The 22,791-nt window shown below is 37.3% G+C and overlaps 1 protein-coding gene and 1 long non-coding RNA gene across 16 annotated transcripts in view; one reads left to right on the forward strand and one right to left on the reverse strand.

Annotated features, from left to right (window-relative positions):
- The window catches only part of CYRIB (CYFIP related Rac1 interactor B), a 147,405-nt gene that overhangs the window by 32,551 nt on the left and 92,063 nt on the right, over positions 1–22,791 (reverse strand). For 6 of the 12 annotated variants that reach the window (XM_035716470.2, XM_025451016.3, XM_049092726.1 and 3 more), the window contains 2 exons: positions 18,980–19,018; positions 263–345 (listed from right to left, as the gene is read on the reverse strand). In XM_035716470.2, coding sequence (XP_035572363.1) covers positions 263–335 — 73 coding nt within the window. In that variant the 5' untranslated portion in view covers positions 336–345; positions 18,980–19,018. The remainder of the gene's footprint in view (positions 1–262; positions 346–18,979; positions 19,019–22,791) is intronic. The other 6 variants (XM_035716081.2, XM_025451013.3, XM_025451012.3 and 3 more) reach the window with 1 other exon arrangement.
- On the forward strand, positions 9,133–22,161 carry LOC112662443 (uncharacterized). Of its 4 annotated transcripts, XR_007401582.1 has the most exons (6): positions 15,357–15,586; positions 17,771–17,897; positions 18,164–18,266; positions 19,953–20,147; positions 21,329–21,385; positions 21,877–22,161. It is a non-coding gene; the product is annotated as an uncharacterized LOC112662443 (long non-coding RNA). The 4 variants fall into 4 exon arrangements; XR_003138534.3 differs by lacking the exons at positions 15,357–15,586; positions 18,164–18,266 and adding an exon at positions 9,159–9,223; XR_004815974.2 differs by lacking the exon at positions 18,164–18,266 and having other exon boundaries at positions 15,361–15,586.

Raw genomic sequence — 22,791 nt, forward strand, 5'->3', positions numbered from 1 at the left:
CATCATAAGGCTGCTTGCTTCATGGACTAATGAAAGGACAGCACTGGCTACAGACTCAACATGATTTTAGCAAATGAAAAACTAAAGAATTATACATATGATGGTGATGTTTGCCTACGATTAAGAAAAAAATCATGCAAACTTTGTTTGATCCCCATATTTTATTAACAAATATTCGGGCCAGCCTTCACTGCGGTGTGACTATAGATCATCTTTCACCTTTACCATTATGCACCAGCTGTGAAGGGCTAAAGAGACTTACTTTCAAAGTCCAAGAAAAAATGTGCTGCATTGTGGTCTATGTCCCTGGTTAGCACCTTAATGAGATTACCCATGCCAGCAAACCTAAAAATAAAAATGGCAACATCATTTAGTTCCAGTAAAAAAAAATTTAAGCAGAGGCCTGGGATTCGGCAAAGGCTGGCTTGCTCATAATTACCAACAGGTGCAGGTTTATATACTTCTGGCATTGAAAATTTGGAACAACAAAAGCACATTTGGCTCTGAGTTTATAGCCCTTTCCCTCTTTTCCACATATCAAAAAAGTTACATAAAGCAAGACTGGAAAAAAGATTAGATTTTTACATATAACTTGCAATATTTACATTAATCAATGCACCTATGCTAGTGTTACTCCTTTAAAATGTTTGAGGCATATATTCTCAACTTAAATTAACATCAAAAATAGATCTCTCAAGTAAGTAAAAACTATTATTTTTAAGTAAGAGGGATATTTTTCTCCTTGCAGAATCAAACCCTATTGGGAATACTAGGAAGATAGTATTCAAACCACATTTAACCATTAAAGACTGAAGGGATTTATCAATTGACCCATTTAAAGAATTGTACCACAAATAAACCAGTATTTCTGACATCTTCTATACTCTTAAAATTAATCAGATTTTTCATTATTTAACTCACAGACTGATAATTCAATAATATCAACTATATACAAACATACAAAGTGTATAACTGGGAAGTTAACACAGCAAACAAGCAAAAGGGAGCCAGCAATCATCAAAACTAGTTAAGTTGGCAGAGGAAAAACAGTAAAAATTAAGGCATCAGCATAAATCTTGCCCCCAAATTTGCCATGAGCCAGTGAGGATGAAGGTGGAAGGAGGTGTCAGGAACATCCAGGAAACCAGGTTCAAACCATAAAGTTGCAATAACTATAGGGAAGGCAGACTATGATACCACAGACACCCCTCACCCTCCCTTCTACCAGTTTCAGTATTTTTTTCCTCCCAATATTGAACTGCTAGCAAATATAAATGAAAAACATAAAGGTAACTATTTTTATCAATGAAAGAACACATATTATTACTCACTCCCATTACAAACAATCTGAAAAGAGTTCGGACTTCTGGCATCTGTGCTGTCCATTCCCCTCTCTTCTCTCACCTACTCCCTGGACAGTAGCATACCTATCTAACTAACTTTGTGCTTCCCAAAGAGGAAGTAACAGTACAGGCCTAACAGTTACTTGCTTTACAGGTCAAAGTGTGGGGGAATGACACACACACTTCTTAGAAAATGTTAAAATTTATTCACAAATGTTAAATTTATTTCACAAATGTTAAATTGATTCACAAATATGATAAATACTGAAAAGTCCTCTCTCTTTTAAAACAGTATTATTCCTCCAGTGGGAGAGGTCAGAATCTTATTTTTGATATTAAAATCTTTATCACAAAATTTCACTGGAAAGATTTTGTACAATATTTTATATAGATAGATAAACTGAGAGTAAAACTAAGAGGGAAATATTTCATCCTAATTATCTTCTACACTACAGAACTTTAATTCTATGCTTTTTTATTACAGGGAAAATATAAGCATTTTCTCAAGATCATCACATCCAAATAAGACCTCAAACGGGTTACCAAATTTATTCAAGAGTTGTTTTTTTCCCTTTGGAACCATTTGGAAATAGACTATTTCACAGCTTTAATTTTTAAAAGCTTTCACATATATATGGAATATCTGTTTCCAAACATATATAAATTCCTTCACTAACAAGAACGGAGACCAAATATACACAGAATTACCTAATAGTATCAAAATTTCAACTACAAATGGAAAATAAGCACAAAAAAAGAACTGTAATTGTCCTTAAGAAGAAAAAGGCAACACACCATTTGGTGTTAAGAGTTTACTTCTATGAAATCAGACTAGAATTCCACCTCTAGCTGACCAGCTGTCTGACCTTGAGGATGCTAGTTAACCTTTCTGGGCCTCATTTTCTTCATCAGTAAAACATACATACCATAGAAACTATTTTAAAGGGTTATTAAGAGAGTTCAGTAAGATTAAAGCACTAATTTAGCACAGTGTCTGGCAAACAGAAAGCGTGTGATAAATGTTGGCTACTGTAACTATAGCCTTAAAATTACAAAGTAATTTCTGAAAAATAATAATAGCTGTATACTTTAATACAAACTAGTCAATTTATTAATGAATTTCAATGTCATAAATCAGAGTAAATGACAAAACTAATGTTTTGCCCATTTATGTCAAGGATATTGCTGAAATGCTATCCTAAAATTAGTCCTATGAAATTATCATCAGGTACAGGAGGAAGGGAGATTAGGTTTCCTTACCTCTTTACTTGTATGAATACAGTCAATCCTCAAGGAAAATATTCAAAACTAGCCAAGTTTGTCTGTTCCATTTTCCTACACCCTCCTCTATAAACTTCTTCCACTATTGGGTCCTTCTTCCAAGGCACCCTAGCCTAATGTGACCTTAATCCCCTAAATATGCATCATACTTGGTCTAGACCTAGTCATTCTCCCCAAGTATCCCAAAATTTAGAATTTCTTATCTCTTCAAATCCCAAACACAGAAACTTAGTTTGATAATAACCCAGCTTATCTGGTACAAGTTTCTCAACCTCAGTACTATTAACATCTGGGGCTGGAAAATTCTGTTGTGGAGAGGGGTCTGTCTCATGTGGTAGGACCTCTAGCAATATCCTGGGCCTGTATGTACTAGAGGCCACCAGTAACCCAAAACACGAGTTCTGACAACCAAAAATGACTCGAGATATTACCAAATGTCCCAAAGAGAATCATTCCTGGTTAAAAACCACTGAATGTAGTACAACTGCAGTCCAATGCATAAAGTTTCTTTACCATATAGCACTCAAGAAAGATCTATGTAGGGGCACCTGGATGGCATAGTTGGTTAAGCATCCAATTCTTGGTTTTGACTCAGGTCATGATCACAGAGTCCTAGACTGAGCCTCGCACTGGACTCCACACCCAGCATGGAGTCTGCTTGAGATGCTCTCTCTCTCTCTCCCTCTGCCCCTCCCACTCATGTCCTCTCTAAAATAAATAAATAAAATATTTATAAAAAATCTATGTAGGCAAAACATACTATGTGCGCCTCTTTAAACAACACGGAATTCAGGGTGCTAAGGTGGCTCAGTCGGAGAAGCATGCAAATTTTGACCTCAAGGTCGTGAGTTCAAGCCCCATGTTGGGTATAGAGATTACTTAAATAAATAACCACGGAATTTTTCAAAGATCTGAAAATAATTCGTTATAATATTATCATGTGTTGTATCTTTTTAATAAGGGTAAACAAATCAAAATCATATCCCTGTCTTGCATACTTTTTAACTCTAGCCAAAACCACAACACACAAAACCTCTTCATCCCCTCATTTCAATGAATACAATACTGTAGCTAACTGTCAGGACTGGTAGGTACCAGACTGCCTAGGTTCAAACTCCAGCTATGCCACTTACTTTTAAGCCTTGCTACTATAGTCCAGTTTCCTAATTTCCCCATGCCCCATCTGTAAATTGTGCATAATATTAATATCCACTGCAGAGGGTTCATAAAATCATTAAATGGGTTAATAGAAGCAAAACATGTAGTAACCATGCTTGGCAATCTATTTGGTGCTTATGCTATGGCTATGTTAGATGATCTATTACCCAGTAGCAGAACCCAAGCAATGTGAGGCTTCAGAGTGTGTGGCAGCCGTATTTCCTGCCATAGAGGAAAACAGTCTATCACAAGAGGATAAAACCAGCATGCACTTGAGAAAGTGTCCTCAAGTCCTAAAGTCACTAATTTCTAATTCCATTTGTTCCTGAATTCTAGCTGCCATTTCCCTTAGTTTAGTTGATTTTCCTCTGGCCTTAAAATATCCTAGTTTATTTCAACCAATTTCCTTTCTACCTGTTTAGTTGAAGTGGGTTTCTGTCATTTACATCTAAACAAGAGCTGACTAATAAGATTCTAAGTTTCAGATTAATAAACACGATACAAAAGACACCAAAAGATATAAAAGAGTTTTCAAATTGTATAAAACTTGGGTCAATGCTTTTTATATTTTATTTTATTTTTTTTTTTTTTGCTTTTTATATTTTAGAGGCACAATTTCAAAATAAGTAATATTATAATTTCTTTTTTTAAATATTATAATTTAAAATAATAAACTTATAATATGATTTAGAAGAAAAAAATCAAAGATTCTCTTTGAGAATAATCTCAAAGATTATTTTATTGTAACTTTTGGATTAAATATTATAAATATTTACTAAGTAAGCTAAGAAGAAATAAGACACACAGAAACCAGATATAGGTCACTTCAAGTGTTCCTAGTATTTTTTTTAAAGATCTTATTTATTTATTCATAAGAGACAGAGACAGAGAGAGAGAAGGGCAGAGACACAAGCAGAGGGAGAAACAGGCTCCACGCAGGAAGCCTGACGTGGGACTTGATCCCAGGTCTTCAGGATCACACCCTGGACTGAAGGCGGCGCTAAACCACTGCCCAGTCCCTAGTATTTCTGATAAAACTTTGTGACTGTGAGCTCTTATGTTACATGTTTGTTCCAAAGTTGGTGAGTTATCTGGAAAGGAACTTGCTCTTCCTGGCTTGTGGAATGTATTTTTGAGCTCACAAAAGCACTTAATAAATATACTAGACCATTTTCCATAAACCATTTGAAAAAAAAGCTTCTTTAATGAGAAATAATAGAAGCTAACAGAAACACAACTATACATTATAGTTAATATACTATTTCCTCTCTTTTTAGAAAATTCCTAAGAGATGCTGTTACTTCATTTATCCTTTCCAGCTCAGGGGCTTTATAATGCTATCTCCTCTGCCTAGAATGCTAGTCCCCCAGACTTTCCCATGGCTGGCTGTTTTCACTCTTCAGGCCACATCTCATGCCCCCTCTTCAGAAAGGCTTTGTCTGCCAATCTTATCCATAGGTAGTTGCCCTACCTATCTTCCATAACATCACCCAACTTCCTCCTTCAGCATATTTAACACAATCTGAATTACTGTTTGTCAGTTTGCTTCACATCCAGTTTGTAAACTTAATATTTCTGTTGGGGGTAAGAAAAAAAGAAAAAACACACCGATTAGCTTTCCTATAAATGAGGGTTTCTTAAATTTGAACCATGAATTCTTTGTTGTGGGAGCTGTCCTGGGCACTGCAGGATGTTAAGCAGCATACCAGGCCTCTACCCCTGGATACCTGGTATCACCCAGTGATGAGTTGTAACAATCAATACCACCTCCAGATGTTGTCAATTATCTCCTAGGGGGCAAACTTCTCCAGTTAAGAACCACTGCTTTCAATGTATGGCCACTAACATGGAAGAGCATCCTCAGTTCTGTCCACAATCCTACTATGCATCTCCAATCCATCTACTCTCCTACTTCACGTGACCATTCCGCAAGGCAATTTATTTTTAATTTCCTCACACTTCTAACAATCTACCTAAATCGTCACATGAAAGAAATGACCTCACTACATTGTTTACAAAAAAAAAAAAAAAAATCTACTGTTCTTTCTACCCTTTCTTCATCAGTAACCACTCAGTCTGCCCTCTGCCTCTGTTCCTGAGAGACCTGGTTCTCCTACTCAAGGCTTTATGTCTCCTGTACACCATCTTGCTTATCTTCTTTACAGCAAAAACTGGTCATTAAACTATCTGTAGTTATTTCTTTCTACTTTCTACCTTTCCAATCTGGCTTTTATTCACATCAATATAATAAAATTGGTCCCTTTCAAGGGTCACCAAAACCTGTATCTGGCTAATTCTAAAGGGCAATTCTCACACTTCAACCTACTGGATCTCTTAACAGCCTTTGACCCAGTTTATCACTCACTCTTTCCTGAAATACTTTCTTCATCTGACCTTTAGGACAACCCATTCTCCTGAGTTTCTTTCCTACTTTATGGCTGTTCTTTTTCCATATCTTTCCCTTTTGCATCCATAATTATTTCTTCCACCTTAAACAAAACAAAAATTTTCTTTCTCTTTCCCCTCACCAGTTCCCCCCTAATCCTTCTCTTTGCAGCAAAATTCCTTACAAACAGTTGCTTACACTCGTTGTCTTTTATTTCTTTCCAGCCAGACTTTTGGCCAACTCTACACCACCAAAATTGTTCTGACAAAATCATCAAATAACCTCCATGTTGATAACTCCAATTACAAATTCTCAAGTCCTCACCCTACGTCCCCTCTCAGGAGCACCTGACATAACTGACTTTCCTCCTCTTCCTCCATACACTTTTTCTCAGTAGCTTAGAGGACACTCCATCTCACCTCTTTTCACTGCTGTATCAGCCTTGTTCTTGCCACCATCACTTCTTGCAGGAATTACTTCTCAAGTCTCCTAACCGCTTCTACTTTTGCTTTCTATTACAAAGTCTTTTTATTATAAGAAGCAAAGCTCTTAAAAATATAAATCAACCACATACTTTCTCTGTTCAAAAACATGTAATGGCTTACTGATGCACTCAGAATAAAATCCAAATTTCTTACCTGGGCTTACAAAACCCTACATGACCTGCCCCTGACTCACTCTGGCCTTGTCTCCCATCACTCTCCACAACTGCCTGCTGTAGTTTCTCTAACAGAGCAAGATTCTCTTTCCATGGAGCCTCTGTACCTGCTTTTTCCCTAAACTGGAATGCTGTGTCCACAGACCTTCAAGTGACAAGCTACTCTACTTCACTGAGGTTACAGCTTCAATCAGACTACCTCAGAGAGGGCTTCTGTGACTAATCCATCTGTAATATCTCCTCCTCTTTCCTCTTCCCAAACTGATGGTTATCACCATCTAACCATATTCATAACTTTATCTGTTTGTGTCTGCCGCTGCAAGCTGAACTTTTAAGAAGGCAGGGGCTCTATTTCAACAGCACTCTATCCCCAGCACCTGGAACAACGCTTGGGAATGTAGTAAGTAGTCATAAATATTTGCTGAATAAACAAATGATTGAAAATATAGAAACCAAAAATTTGTAAAGTTTTAGGAGTGTTCCAAGAAGAGGAGAGGAAAAACCAAAATACATATTGACAACTGAAAACTAAATTTTTTTTAAAAAAAGACCTGAGAATTTAGAAAGGTTGCACATTTTCCCAGTCAAATCAATGTAGAGTCTGTGTCTCTCACTCTCTCAGTAAAAGCCACTAGTCTTATGGGGAACTAGTAAAAATTTTTAAAATATTAAAATTAGAGAAATAAAGTGACAGATAACATGAATATCAAGAAAGTCTACAGTATGCCCCACATACTAAGCAAGACGTAATATCCTTCTACAGCTATAAACATGGTTCCAAAGTAGGAACAGAGACTAACCTACATCATAATTCTGATCTTTATAAAACTGAACTGCATTCATAAAATTAAAAAGTCCAATATATGGAAAATGCTGCAATTAGGTGAATGCAAAGTTGAAAGGCAGGTAGAAATTCACACAGTTTTGCTATCCCGCAAGCCAGTTGCAAAACTCTAATGCCATATTTCTAGATTTGGTTTATTAAGGATAAACAATTCTCAAGTGATTGCATAAAGCAACAAGTACAAGCAAAAAAAGTAGTAGAAACTTCAAAAAAACACAAATGGTATCAACAATCTCACTTGGCACATCTTCTAAAAATATTCAAGCATCATCCCCTTCAAACACTGCACTAAGTCTTGTTTCTAGCACTACTTCTATGAAACTACATCATCACTATTTGAAAACAAATGTTGATTTAATATTGCAAATGGACAGCAAAGTGACTCCAGGAGTCACCGAGCAGCTGACAATAGTGCAAGAACAAAAATATTTTCACAATGTCAAACTTTCAAAATTGGACTCAAAATTAGTATCATAATAATTACATTTCAATAAATTTTCAGATTAATATATCCCAGCAGCATATTCTATGATGATTTTTGGCTTTGGCCTTAGGTGAATACTGACTTTACTGGCCAAATGTGTATTTGATGCATCTCTGATATAAGGCACAAAGTAAATCTTCAATGTGGTGCAGAGTAAATATCCAATAAATACCTACTGAATTCATTTAAGAACTGTAAATAGGTGAGATCCAGTGACATTTATCTGAAGAATCAGGTACACAATAATTTAAAGAAGAGGAATCACAATTCCTTCTTATTTTCTAACAACTTACTTTAGGAACATAGTGGTTCATTATCTGAACATACTAACTTCGTGCACAAACTGGGAGACCTCCAACAGTTACAGTGCCATTATAATGGAGAGAAATAACCAACTCAAGCTAGCCGGCCAATAAAGCATCTATAATAATTATCCTGACATTATACTGTTTGCTCTACTGACTACACTACAAATGCACTATCATACTCTAACTTTCTCGTACCTTCTTCTCCAATTCTTTCCTCCTAACTAGAGAAGCTGCTGAACAGGATCTTTGTTCTAAGCACAATGACAATGACTGGGCAACAAATAGTTGTTCAACAAATGGCATAAAGCAAGATTTCTCTTTTTCTCTTGCCCCTCCTGTTTTCTGATCTTTATGTGGTAAACATGTTTAAAATCTAAGCTACCAGGACATTAATTCTCTCCCCACTCCTGGTTTTACTGCATTTGGTAAAATAAGGAGACTATGCATCCCCTCTGGGATTCTACATTCATAGGGCTTTTTCCCTCTTACCTAAGACCATCTGAGCATACACTATTCAAGAACTAGAATTCTGAAAGGCAGCATAAAAATGGTGGCACTGAATGTACTTAAATCAACAAAGATAAATGAATACCATGTGGTCAGAAAGGTAGACTGTGACAGTTATATACCTACTAATGCTCACCCCCATCCAAGTCCATTGTTCTGTCATGCTGGGACTAAGAACCTGAAGAATCTATTTCCTAGACTACTTTGTCAGCTGGCTTCTCACTGGGCCCCATCAACTACAAAGAAATTGGAAGGTGAGAAGAAAGAAGGTCTGTCTTTGGGAACATCTGGCTGGCTCATTTGGAAGAGCATGCAACTCTTGGTCTCAGGGTTGTGAGTTCAAGCCCTATGTTAAGAGTAGAGATTACTTAAATAAATATAACGAGGGGGAAAAAAGGTCTTTTTTTTCAAGTCCTATCAGTATTTCCTGTCATCAAAAGCTACTAGCTATTTGGGAGTATCTCAGTGGCTCAGTCGATTGGGTGTCCGACTCTTAATTTTGGCGCAGGTCAAGATCTCGGAGTCCTGGGATCGGCCCTGCCTTCTGCACTCAGTGCGGAAGTTTGCTCTCTCCCTCTGCTCCTCGCTCCACCTCCACCATCCCCTCTCCCTTCTGCACATGCTCTACCTCTAAAATAAATATTTTATTTATTGATTTATTTCATAGAAACAAAAAGAGCCTATGCAGGCAGAAGGGCAAAGGGGGAGGGAGAAAGAAGCAGGCTCCCTGCTCAGCCCCAATGTGGGGGTCTATCCCAGGACCCTGGGGTCATGACCTGAGCCAAAGGCACTTAACCAACTGAGCCACCTAGGTGCTCCTAAAGCTAAAATAAAAAATAGAAAATAATAAATAATAAATAATAAAATAAAATAAAAATGAGCCAGCTATGGCTCTAGGCTCCAGCTTCCTGGAGAAAGCCTATCAGCACGGTGGTGCCCGGTCCCTCCAGAGATCTGAGCTCCCTGTCTTCCAGAGTTCCTCTTTCGAGCCTAAATTCTGCCTATCCTACATCTTCCCTTCTTTGCCCTCAGCTCGAGAAGTGACAGGTGCTTCCTATGGTTACCATTACTATCTCAGTTACCTCAGGTGACAGAATAGAATATGTATTTGATCTTTATCACCACCACCACCCCCTCCCCGTGCCTAACCCACAGCTCCTAAATCCCTTGGAATTTCCTGGGTGACAGGAGCATCTTTATCTTAATGAGTCCCCAAGATTGCTTCAAGATGAGGACTGGTTGCTACAAATACCAAGGCATACTTAGATTTCAGCCCTACCTCTTGACCTCTGTCAAGTGGGGAGGGGGACTGGAGAACTGATCACCAATGGCCAAGGATTTATAGAAAGTCATGCCTATGTAATGGGACCTCCAATAAAAACCCCTCCATGATGGGAGTCTCAGGAAATTCCAGGTTGGTAAATGCATCCACATATTGGGAAGGGAACACACCCCAATTCCATGGGGGCAGAAGCCCCTATGCTCAGGACACTTCCAGACCTCATGCTATGTACCTCTTCATACCTTTTATAAAATCTTTAGAATAAACTGGTACTAGTGTAAGTAAAGTGTTTCTCTGAGTTCTGTGAGCCATTACAGAAGATTAGCAAACCTGGGGAAGGAGTCATGGGAACAACCCTCCCCTCCCTGTACCCCCTTCACAGCTGGATGGTCAGATGTACAGGAAACCTGAGGTTTGTGAATGGCATATGGAGTAGAGGGGAGTCTTGTGGGACTAACCCCTTAACCTGTGAGGTCTAGGCACCAACTCTACATAGTTAAGAATTAGCATCAAAATGAATTGTAGGACACCCAGTTGGTATCTGGAGAGTTGGAGAATTGACTGGTGTGGGGGAAAAAGTCCCACACATCTGGTATCAGAAGAGGTGTTGGAAAACAGTTTAGCATTAATGTCAGCAGTGTTATGAGTAACAACATGCATACCTCAGCATCTTTTTTAAGCTCATGTTTCTAACATTTGTGTAAATAAATCCACGTTAAATTCCTTTTTAAGATACCTAGTAAGGTGGGGCACCTGGGTGGTTCAGTCAGTTAAGTGTCTGCCTTCGGCCTAGCTCATAATCTCAAGGTTCTGGGATCGCCCTGTGTGGGGCTCCCTACTTGGAGGGAAGCCTGCTTCTCCAGCTCTCCCTCCCCCTCTCCCGACTTGTGCCTGTGTGTGCTCTCTTTCTCAAATAAATAAAATCTTAAAAACAAAACAATACAAAACCCCAGCAAGGTTTCTGCTATCTTGGTTGAAATCCCACTGATATATAGGAAGTTTGGAGAGTAGCTTAATCCTTAACCTTACTCACAATATCTAATCTATCATTATCAGATACAGTGTAGCAAATAATAAAGTGATCCTTTAATTCTCCTTCCTTTGCAAAATATAAAGGAGGAAAAGCAGGATTCAGGTATTACTGGGTGGCCAGCCATACTGCCACCACAAAAGTACTAAAATATCACCACAAATCCCTAGTACTAGTCCAGAGCAACATATTAAGTCTTATAATTCCATGGAGATCAGTTACCAGTCTTAAAAAAATATGACATAAACAAACAACAGAATGGAAAGTGGGAGACTTGATTTCTACTCTTGACTATCACAAAATATGTGACTTTACACAAGTCAGTACTTGTTAGACTGAATCTCTCACATTGCTTCTGGCTAGGATTCTACATATGTTACCCTACATCTCTCCTAATGCTGACATCTAGTGGATACACTTAGATTTAGTATGCTAAAATGAAAAATCTTACACGATTTTACATAAAAGTCTCACTAGGATGCCTGGCCATGTGCAATAAATACAATAAATTAGGATACCAATACTATTCTTTAAATGGAAGTGAACCATAATAAATGAGTATTACATCAGATTGTCATGGCATCTTCAAGTCTGATTCAGAGATTACTAGTAATCGTAATCTTCCATGCCTCCAGCCATTAAAAATTAAACCAAGGCAAATTACTGCTTGAGTTGCAGAGTTAAACCAAGAAATCAAACACATGCTTCTTGCTACAATGCCTTACACATCAGGTACAGACATAGGTTATGAGAAGGGCTAATATAAAGCTCCAAAGCAAGTACATTTAAGAATGTACAGAAAGGTGATGGGAATTAAAAAAACAAAACAAAACAAAAAACACTGAACCCCCAAATTACCTGTTTTACAAGGATTAAGAAGGTTTTTTATTGAAAAAATATGATTAAACAAGAAATAGTACTGTGAATTTACTTTCTTAAAATGTACCACTATTTTGAAATCCATAGAAAATTATATAAAAATGCAAGAGAATGATAAACACAAAATTTAAGATACTGGTTATCACTGCAGAGAGACAGAGACCTAGGATCAGGCAACTTCAAAGGTCTGGGTAACATTTCAGGTGCTTAATTACTGGTGGATTCAGGGAGTCTTTTAGACTTTCGCATTTACAAATAAAGGTATTCTTTTGTATGTATCAATAATTTTTTAAAAAAATTAAATGTAGAGAGGTGCCTGGATGGCTCAGTTAAGCGTCTGACTCTTGATTTCGGCTCAGGTCATGAATCTCAGGGTCCTTGAGATGGAGCCCTGTGAGATGGAACCCCATGTCTGGCTCTGCACTCAGCAAGGAGTCTGCTTGAGATTCTCTTTTCCTCTCCCTCTGTTCCGTCCCCAGCTCTTTAAAACTCAAAAAAAAAAATTTTTTTTTAAGTGTAAAGTAATTGATACTCAACACATGTGACTCATTCAAAGGTGTCCAACAAAAACGATTGGATTGGAATTCAGGTGCCTGGCCTCTTTGCAATACACATTTGACAGTGTGTGGAGGAGCCATTAAATAAAAACTGTAGCAAATGTAAAACCCTGAGTACTTCTACAGCTAGCTGAGGTCTGCAGTGCCCGGTGATGGTTGCTGCTGTTTTAAATCAAACCACCTTGCCTTAGCTCCTGTCTGCCAATTACTATGACAGACACTGAGTATTTGGCACTGAGGAATTCACATGAGTGGAAGAGACCAGACAAGGTGGTATGGCATGCTTCAAACAGAAGCATGCAAACACAATGAACATATAGAAAAAGGAACACCTAACCAAAGGCTTCCCAGAGGGGCCGATTCTTGAGTCCTTCTTGTCTTCTATTTCTTTAAATTAGAAAATAATTTAAACATAAAAAGATATATTCACATAATCTACCACCCAGAATAAAGCAATGTCATTTTGCTGTATTTGCTTCAGAGGTCTCCCTACCTTTTTGTGCAGTTAACCTCCCAACTTTCCTCTCCCCCATCTCCTAAAGGTAATCTTAAAAGTATGCTTCCTTTCCAAACATATTTTAGAATTTTTATCGTGAAGGTCTGTATGAACAACGCAGCACTGTTTTGCTTTTCAAATATGCATAAATGATATATTGTCCATATTCCCTTAGAATCACTTTTCTCACTCAATGGTGTTTTTATAGAATTATCCATGTTGACTCATTCAGATGTTACACAGTATTCCATGATTCAAACGAACCAGTTTATTTACTTATTCACCAACTGAAGGACAATGCCTTTTCAATTTTTCTCTATTAACAAAGCATGCTTCACACACTACATATACTTGTGCACACGTACAAGAGTTTCCACTGGATGGCAACCCAGAAATTACAGGGCAACTGTGACTTTACTAGATTGTGCCAAATTGCTCTGCAAAGGACTTCCAACACTTCACTGTTCCACTAGTAAAAGCTCTCTCTCCCATCCTCTAAAACCTCAAGCTTCAATGTTTAGATTGTGAAATATCTCACTGATGCTTCAATTTACATCTTCTTGATTACCAGTAAAAATGTGCCTCTGTTTATTTATTTTTTGTGTGTGTGTGCCTGTTTATAGGCCACCTGTAAAATGTATATTCATATCCTTTGTAACATGTGCCTTTTGTTTTCTCACGATCTCTCCCACAACTACCTTTCTATACACTGTACTCTGTACTGCTGGGGCCCAGAATCTGTAAATAACAGTCTTGCCAGCTGTTAGGTTATGTCAATAGGAGGCACCGGAAGATGAGAAGGCAGGAGAGAGAGAAGCTTCCTGTCTCTGGCCTGGACAGACTAGCAGTTGCTCTAAGAGCAGTCATATGAGGTAAGGCCAGTATGCACTGCCCCAGTCAGAGGCTGAAGCAAGCACAGCCTGTGTGTTCCAGTCTAGTGGTGGTAGCAGCTTTTGGTATCCCCTTCACCTTTGCTCTTCTAGTCTAATACCTTCATAACCAATCCTCTGTATTAAATTCCCTGTTCAAAACACCAGGGTGGTATGTTTTCCTAATTCAACTCCAACTGATACACCACCCTGCCCTACAGTTGGGATTTAGGAATTCTGGATAGGAATTCTGAGTACCAATCTTTTGATGCTTATACACATGGCAAATATTTTCTCCTAATCTATAACACTGCAGTATCCTAGTCTTAACTTTGTTTATGATGCCATCCGTCACATGTAATCCATTTTTCTTTGTGGTCTATGCTTACCATTTAAGTAATGATTCTCTACAAAAGTAGCCCTTTGTTCATCCATGTAACTGTCAAGTTCTACAAGTTCTACAAAAATCTTAATGGAATTTTGACTTGATTTTTGCATTAAATACACACACATGAATACACATATCCTTCTGAGGCAGAACTCCCATCTTTAGAATATCAACCATTTTTTCATTCACTTTATGAATTATATTCTCATAATCCATATTTATCATAGATTTTTTTAAATCTATGAATTATATTCTTACCATCTATGTTTATATATGAATACATTTTCTACTGCTAAACCATCCTTGCATTTCTGGTATCAACTCTATACAATCATTTGAAAATACATATTTCTAGTTTTGGTCTAATATTTCACTTTGGATTATTTCATAAGTAAGACTGACCTATAATTATTTGATCTCTTCTTATCTGGTTTTTGCTATCAAGCCTATTTTATATATCAGCTCTTTCTATTCTACATAAAAATATAAGAGAACATGAACATCTGTGTCCCCTCAAAATTCATGTATGAAATCGTAAAACCCCATGTGATTAAACCCTCTGAGAGGTGAGCAGGTCACCAGTGTGGAGCCCTCATGAATGGAAATAACACCCTTATAAAAGAGACCCCTGAAAGCTACCTTGCTCTTTCTACCATGTGGCTTTTAAAATTTCTCCTCACTGGCCTTTGAGAACTAAACTACACAGTCTCGGGATGCCTGTGTGGCTCAGTGGTTGAGCATCTGCCTTTGGCTCAGGTCGTGATCCTGGGGTCCTGGGATCGAGTCCCACATCAGGCTTCCTAAGGGAGCCTGCTTCTGCCTATTCTCTGCCTCTCTCTGTGTGTCTCTCATGAATAAATAAATAAAATCTTAAAAAAAAAAAAAAAAACTAAACAAGTCTCTGTGCCACCTGACAACCCAATAGATACCTGAAATATCTCTTTTCTTTTTTAAAAGATTTTTATTTATTTATTCAGGAGAGAGACAGACAGAGGCAGAGACATAGGCAGAAGGAGAAGCAGGTCCCAGCAGGGAGCCTGATGTGGGATTTGATCCTGGAACCCTGGGATCACGGCCCTGAGCCAAAAGTAGAAGCTCAACTGCCGAGTCACCCAGGTATCCCAATATCTGAAATACCTTAAAATATATTAAACTGAGGTTAAAAAAAAAGTTACCCATTGATTATATACATATACTAACATATGCAAAAAATTACAAACAAGCTATCTCCTGTCTAGTAATTACAAGGGTTTAGCTTCTGAAAGTGAAGGAAGTTTACAAGGGGCTATTTAGGAATATTCAACACAAGGACCTTCTTTTTTTTTTTTTTTTTTTCACAAGGACCTTCTTAAACATTACAGACTAAAGGAACGAACTAAGGGTGTAGAACCATCTTGCCCCAAGTTTAACATAACTTTAGTATCCCAAGCACCTTGCAGAGGTCCTTGGATGCTGTGAGGACTAAATAATAAAAACCAGTGAATGAACTCTTTCTGTGTGCCACATATGATCCTAAGTTATATACACAGTATTATAAAATCCTCAACTATTTTGGAGGTTGTCTAGCACTACAATCTTCATTTTACTTCTAAGCAACCTTAAGGTCAGAAAATTAAATAACTATCTCAAGGTGAACTAATCAGTAAACAATGAGGCCAAAATTCTTACTCAGGCAAATGTGGCTCCTACAGTTCCTAACCATTTTGCCATTTGCTTCTTAGTCATAAATGAAAATACACATAGTTCATCCAAAAAGAGTAAAGAAAATTTAAAGTCTTCCTGAAAGAAATTAATTCAATTCTAGCACTAACATTTCTAAATTAGGAATAAAATTCTCATAGAAAAAAAAATTTTTAAGAAAAGAAGAAACATGACTAGAAAATGATGACAAATGCTAACTAAGAAATGTCCTTAAATATTTCCCTACCATTTGTCAGGTTTGTCTGTTTGAGCCCAGTATGCTAAAGGAATTCAATACAGTGACATTATAGGAGGGCATGAATGTTTCCCTTGTTCCTGAACTTCAGTTAAAACCATTCTCTTGAATATAATTCCTCCAGACTCATCATAATCAAACAGACTATAAATTTTCTCTTCCTGGCAATCACATAATCTTAAAAATATGTACTTGAATAATCTTTCTACATTTAAAAATCAGTATCGCATATAAGGCTAACCAGACTCCAGCAGACCAAAATGCAGAATGTATACATCATAAAAACATTTCTGAACTAAGTACACTAATCTAATTATTACAGCTTTTAAAGTTCTGCATAGCTTTTACTGGGGCAATATTTAATACATCGAAGTTCAAATCACTTAACAACTTTGAATATTTTTACCGTATTTCAAATGTTGCTGGTAGGAAGAAAGAGAAAGGAACTGAAGGGTTTCAGAAAAGGTAGAAAATCAGCCCAGAATACAAGGTTCGTGAGAGGATCTGAAATCATATAGCTCAGTTCTCTAATTTTATATAAGCAAAAACAGCAAATCAGTTTTTTTTTTTTTTTAAAGTGGGGCTTAATCCAATGATCCGGACAGTGCAGCCTTTGAGAACATCTTTAAGACAGGCATTAGGGGCATCACATTGACGGAACAAATCAAGTGCCACAACCAAAAAATATCCCAAAGTCAGATGTCCCACTACATCCCCTTCAAGTGCTGTTTTTGCTATCAGCCAAGCTTCAACAGATATGCCAGTCCTTTTATATTGGTAGTCAGCTACAAGTGGCTAAATGACCACTTAATTGTCAAATTTAGTTGATGACATTCTATGCTCTTCCTAACTTAGGTTGGCACGTGATCACTGTACAGTTCATACTACTGAATTAACTATAAAACTTCTGATGACTTTTTATAAGCCTTGACCTTTTTTCTGTGATTCCATAACACAAGCATCAGACCTTACTATTTTTTCATCCTTCCTGTGGAAATTAATTATGACGTTTCTCTCATTAAACTTTCAGCATTCTGAGCTGGTATTTTATTATTTACATGTTAATTTCATATTCCTTGAAATAAAATGTGAATTCTTTGAAGGGAGGCACTCTTGAAAGCTTACCACTTATCTTCGACTTCCTTTTCAACAGAATATGCTGCTGTTTCTGTGATTACTGACCAGCAAACCAAAGTTTCTTCAAAGCTTTTTTGAGAACTTCTAGCCTACCCCATTGGGATATTTCTTAAGAAATCACTATGTAACTCCACTTATTAAAGATTAGCTATACAAAACACTAAAAAAAACTACACTTATTCAAATATGATGGAAGAAGAAAGGTCTAACTGACTTTTCATTAACAGGAGTTCTTAACCTGGGATCCAGAAAAAGAATTCAGTGACCTGTGAATCTGGATGGGAACCTTTTCATTAACCTCTACATGAAGTTTTGCGATTTCTTCAAGATTTCTTCAAGATTATAGGCAAAAAAGTATAGTAGTATCAGAAATACCTATGAACTTATCATCAATAGAAATCACACGTACTTTCATATTATTCTACAGTTATTGCAAACTTATCACTATTTAAAATTACAGTATTTAGTAGAATTGTTGCTAAACCTTATTCTTTAATGTGAGCATATATATTCTCTATCAAAAACTGGTATTTTTAAGATTTGTTAGCTACATTTCAGTATCATTAATTTCCTTTTTAATCTCATGTATTTTATTTCATAAAATCATGAATCATTTTTAGAATCATTATTCTGGGAAGGGATTCACAGGCTTCACCAGATTACCAGAGGTCCATGGCACAAAAAAAGGCTGAGAACTCCCGCACTGTAACATACACAGAGTAGGTGAGATAATTACAATTTCAAAAGACCATTATGATAACTGTCTTATTAGTTCTAGTACAATGACAGGCAAGTTTTGAAATGTAAATATCTGTTTATGATTAGGAAGAGCACAGAAAGAGATCTTAAGTTGATCATTTTTACTTGAAGAACACAAAGTATGTCTACAGAAAAATTACATTTTCAAATACCTATTAACTTATTAAAATTTTAAAAATTACAAGATTATACATGTGTAAGCACTCAGAACTCCTGTATCAGTAACTTTTGTGGTGGCTGTTGTGCTCTTTACTTCCAAGACTTTTTCACAAGGACCTCAAACAATAACAGGTAGAATTCTTATTCAAGAAGAAAACATGTACAAGTGTCTTCCTTTCTAGCATATATATATATATTAAGCCACTAGAATTATGGGTTAGACCTTTCCTGATTAACTATACTGGTGATAACTAAAATGACTTAAAAGGGAATTAAAAAAACAAAACACATACCTCTACTACTGAAAGAAAGCTGTAAAAAAATTAATTTACATTTTCCCCACTACTTCCTATTCTATGAAACTAAACAGCATAGGGTATCCCCTAAAGATACTTTTAGCAGGTCAATATTATATACAGAATATCTTCCTTAATTATGTTGAGCCAATGTAGTTTTTTATTTAAATCATAATTTTTCACTTGTATCTGAATTATCATTTCCCCCAAAGACATATTTACCTTCAGCCAGTGCTGGTGATTCTGTTCTTGTCCTTCTATCTGTTTGAAGAAAGAAAAAAGGAAAAAAGTCTAAAACATTATTATACTTTAAAACATGTTCAATTTTATTAAAACTGACTTTAATGAAATTTAGGAATGTCATTGCATATAACATATATATGCTACAACACATGTGTTTGTGTGTGTGTGTGTATGTGTGCTTATGTATGTACATATACTGCCTTGAATTAAATCAACAACCATTTATAGAAAACCTACCAGGAGTAGTCATTATATCAAGCCCTGGGAAATACCAACAGACTTGACACCCAAATTGCCATCCTTAAGACACTCAAAGTCTACAATCTGTATCAAGAGAAGTACATAGTTCTCATCATTTCTTATGAAGCAGAAGACAGCAAGAGAAGAACATTAGCAATTCATCTTTATTCTTGTAACAGGGGCCTAAAATTACCAAAAGAGATATAGTTCTATACTATTATCATAGTTTATGTTCTTTTCAATGTATTAAAAAAATGTTTTACTAAAGGTACTAAGGTCCTTATACTTCACGACAATAACTTATTACTTGCCAGAGGCACATGTGGCAAAACTCAAGTGAACCACGAAGTCCTCTATAGGACTGGTTTTATTATTTCAAATCCTGAAACATTTTAGGTAAAATTAAATCTTCAGAATGACTTTACTCTAACTTTACAACTAAGAGCAACCAACTATAGCACTACAGCAAACCAGCTGAGTTCACATACAGTGGGGGGACACATGTGACTAATGCAAGTACTCATCTTTATGTAAAAATTTCTTTCCCTAATTGTTTATTCTATGACCAGAGCCCTGGACTTAGCACCACACATAAAACTTCTATGTGCTTAGTAACATTTAGAGGAGATAAGGTATTACCTTCCAAGAAGGTAAGTGATCAGACACTACATCATTTTCTAAAGGCTGAAATGTGGCATTGTGTCTCTGACAGATTAAAAGAAAAGAAAAACCCAACAGATGGAAATAGGATTGACAACCTTCAGGTCCACTGGATTAGAAATTCTGTTAGTGGGGGAAGAGAAAAGTGGTTTCTGCCAGAAAACACAGAAGTATTCTGAGGCAATGATAACTGGTTATCTGGGACTCCTTACTGGACCACCATGCTAAGTTAAGAGCTACCATATTGGTGAGTCCTGCAAAGTGACCCTAACCTGAGAACTTAATGGCTGCTTTCACACAATGGGGACAAGCTCTGTCCCTATCCAGAACCTAGGGGATTCGAGTGGGGGCGCCATGCTCAGGAACAACTGTAAATGAGCAGCTGCAACAATCATGACCCGACAAGGAGAAATCAACTACAGGCATTGATCCCTTAGAGAAGGTCTGTGTCACTGAACCAGGACAATGCCTCGACCTGTTCAAGTGACGGTTCAAAGTAAGGGTAATCTAGAATGAGAGGTAAAGGACTGTAAAAATGAACATTATTCCATTAACCCTCCTATTATAAGTCTAATGTAGAGATTGTGGCCAGCCACAATCTTGAAAACTGTACAGAAGACTGGACTAAACAGCAAGTACTTAATGGAGGATACGAGCCTGAATGAGGCACCTCCTGCGCACCACCTCACCTTTTCACTCCAACTGAGGTACCTCCCTAGCTGCACTACAGGTGCACTTTCTGCTCTCAGGCTTTGCTCTAAGAGATGCTTAACAGGTACTCTTCAGCCATCCTGAGACCTACGAACTCTGACCTGGAAGTGTGGAGATGTTACTATCAATACCCTATGAGCAACCCTGACCACTGAGGAATAGGATCTGGTAGATAAATACCCCCTCCTTTCCACCCAGAGCATATTCTTCATGTCTTTTCAGAAGACTTCCTCTGGATCAAGCCCCAGGTACTCACAGATGTGACCAGGTCAATAAGAGACCCTTGCACGGACTTTCCTTCCTCCCTGTTTCATGTACCCCAGTTCTCCAGTAAATTATCTGCATAAAAAGCCTGTCTCCAGCTCTGCTTCTGGTATGAAACCAGATCAGGATACTCTGGGACACCATACTTCTTCCCTTTTTGTTCTAACTTACTAGATGCTCTTTAATAATCTGTTGCTGAACTTCTCTCAAATCCTCAAATGCTGATGTGCCCAGGGCTTCAGTCCTGGGTCCTCAACTCCCTTTGTGATTTCATTCCATCTCATGGCTTTATATATCAATTATGTACCTCAAATTTACTTTTCTAGTCTAGACATTTCTCTCCAACTCCCTACTCTCATAGCCACTGCCTACTCAGTATCTCCTCTAGGATGTTTTAATAGCTCAAACTTAACATGTCAAAACTAAACTAAGTCACTTTCCCTCCCCAAACAGGATTTACCTAGTCTCACTCAACTCAGTTGATGGCATCTCTATCCTTCAGTTGTTCAGGTAAAAACTTTGGATTCCTCTCCAACTACCTTCTCTCATACATTCCAAATTCCACTACAGCTCTACGTACAATTTTCACATCTACTATTCTAGCTCCTATTAACTTAAAGTGGAGGGTTCAGCTGCATTAGCAGTTATAGGTGTACTATTACTTCTTAATTCAAAAGCCTCCAAGGGCTGCAAAGTTAAATGCATCTGGGTTGGGTGGAGCCATATTAGAAGTGCTAACTAGGGCAAATGCCTATGCTTAATCTAAGAAGTACCATGGCTATTAACACCCATGCTAAAAAATGCCCGTAATCCGGGGCTGAATATTCATGTAAAACAATTTTTAGATGTTATCAACTAATTAAGCTTTAGAAATAACCAATAGGCCAAAAGAAACAGCCTGAGGATTTTGTTTGATAAACAGCAATTTGCAACTCCTGCTTTAGGACTTGTCTATAATTTATATATTATTAATTCTAATCTTTTCCTTTTTTTTCTATCAGGTAGGAGATGAATGGAAGCTATTTATGTTCAAAGCCTAACCATCCTGGTTTTCCTCAAAAGCTCCTCTTGGATCAATGTTACTACAAGTGGAATGAATAAACACATTTTTGCTTTCTCTGCCAAAAACAAACTTCCTTCCCTAAGGCAGACCTAAGCCACCCAGAAATAAACAAAACAAGTGGCTTGGCTGGCCACTCTCATAAACTAGAGGAGGAAAACCAGTGCCACTTGCTTATAACCACGGGGAAAAATTCTATTCACTCTAATTCTTAATAAATCAATAAATCAAGAAAAACCACTTGTAATTGTTTCTACCCTTAGAAATCAAGTATCAGGTCATAAGTAGTGAATATTAGATAATATGTAAATTGGATAATCCAGGCGTCTAAAAACCCGCAAACCTAGAGGTTCTAACTCAAACCTAGAGGTTCTTCAGTAAGTGTTAAAATTCCTTTGCCTCCAGCAAAACATAAAAGCTATGACTTCTGTCAACCACATTTGCAGCTTTGCAGCATTTCAAATGATACATACATCTAACTGGTTATGCAACCCTACACTGCATTCCTCCTTCATTAGGGTACATGATAAAATCTAATTCAATTCCATTTGTTTAAGCTCCCCTTGACATACACAAGGCAATCTTAGAGCCATCAGAGAAACAGAAAAAGAGCACTTGAATTAAAGGGCCTATTAACCACGTTCCCAGATCACACAGTATTATGGAAGTGCATTATTATATAATTTCAGCAAAAATCTCAGTAAGTTTTTTTTTAAAGATTTTATTTGAGGGGACCCCTGGGTGGCTCAGCGGTTTGGTGCCTGCCTTTGGCCCAGGGCGCGATCCTGGAGTCCCGGGATCAGGTCCCACGTTGGGCTCCTGGCATGGAGCCTGCTTCTCCCTCCTCCTGTGTCTC

Source organism: Canis lupus, chromosome 13 (assembly GCF_003254725.2).
Source record: "Canis lupus dingo isolate Sandy chromosome 13, ASM325472v2, whole genome shotgun sequence".
Taxonomy (NCBI): domain Eukaryota; kingdom Metazoa; phylum Chordata; class Mammalia; order Carnivora; family Canidae; genus Canis; species Canis lupus.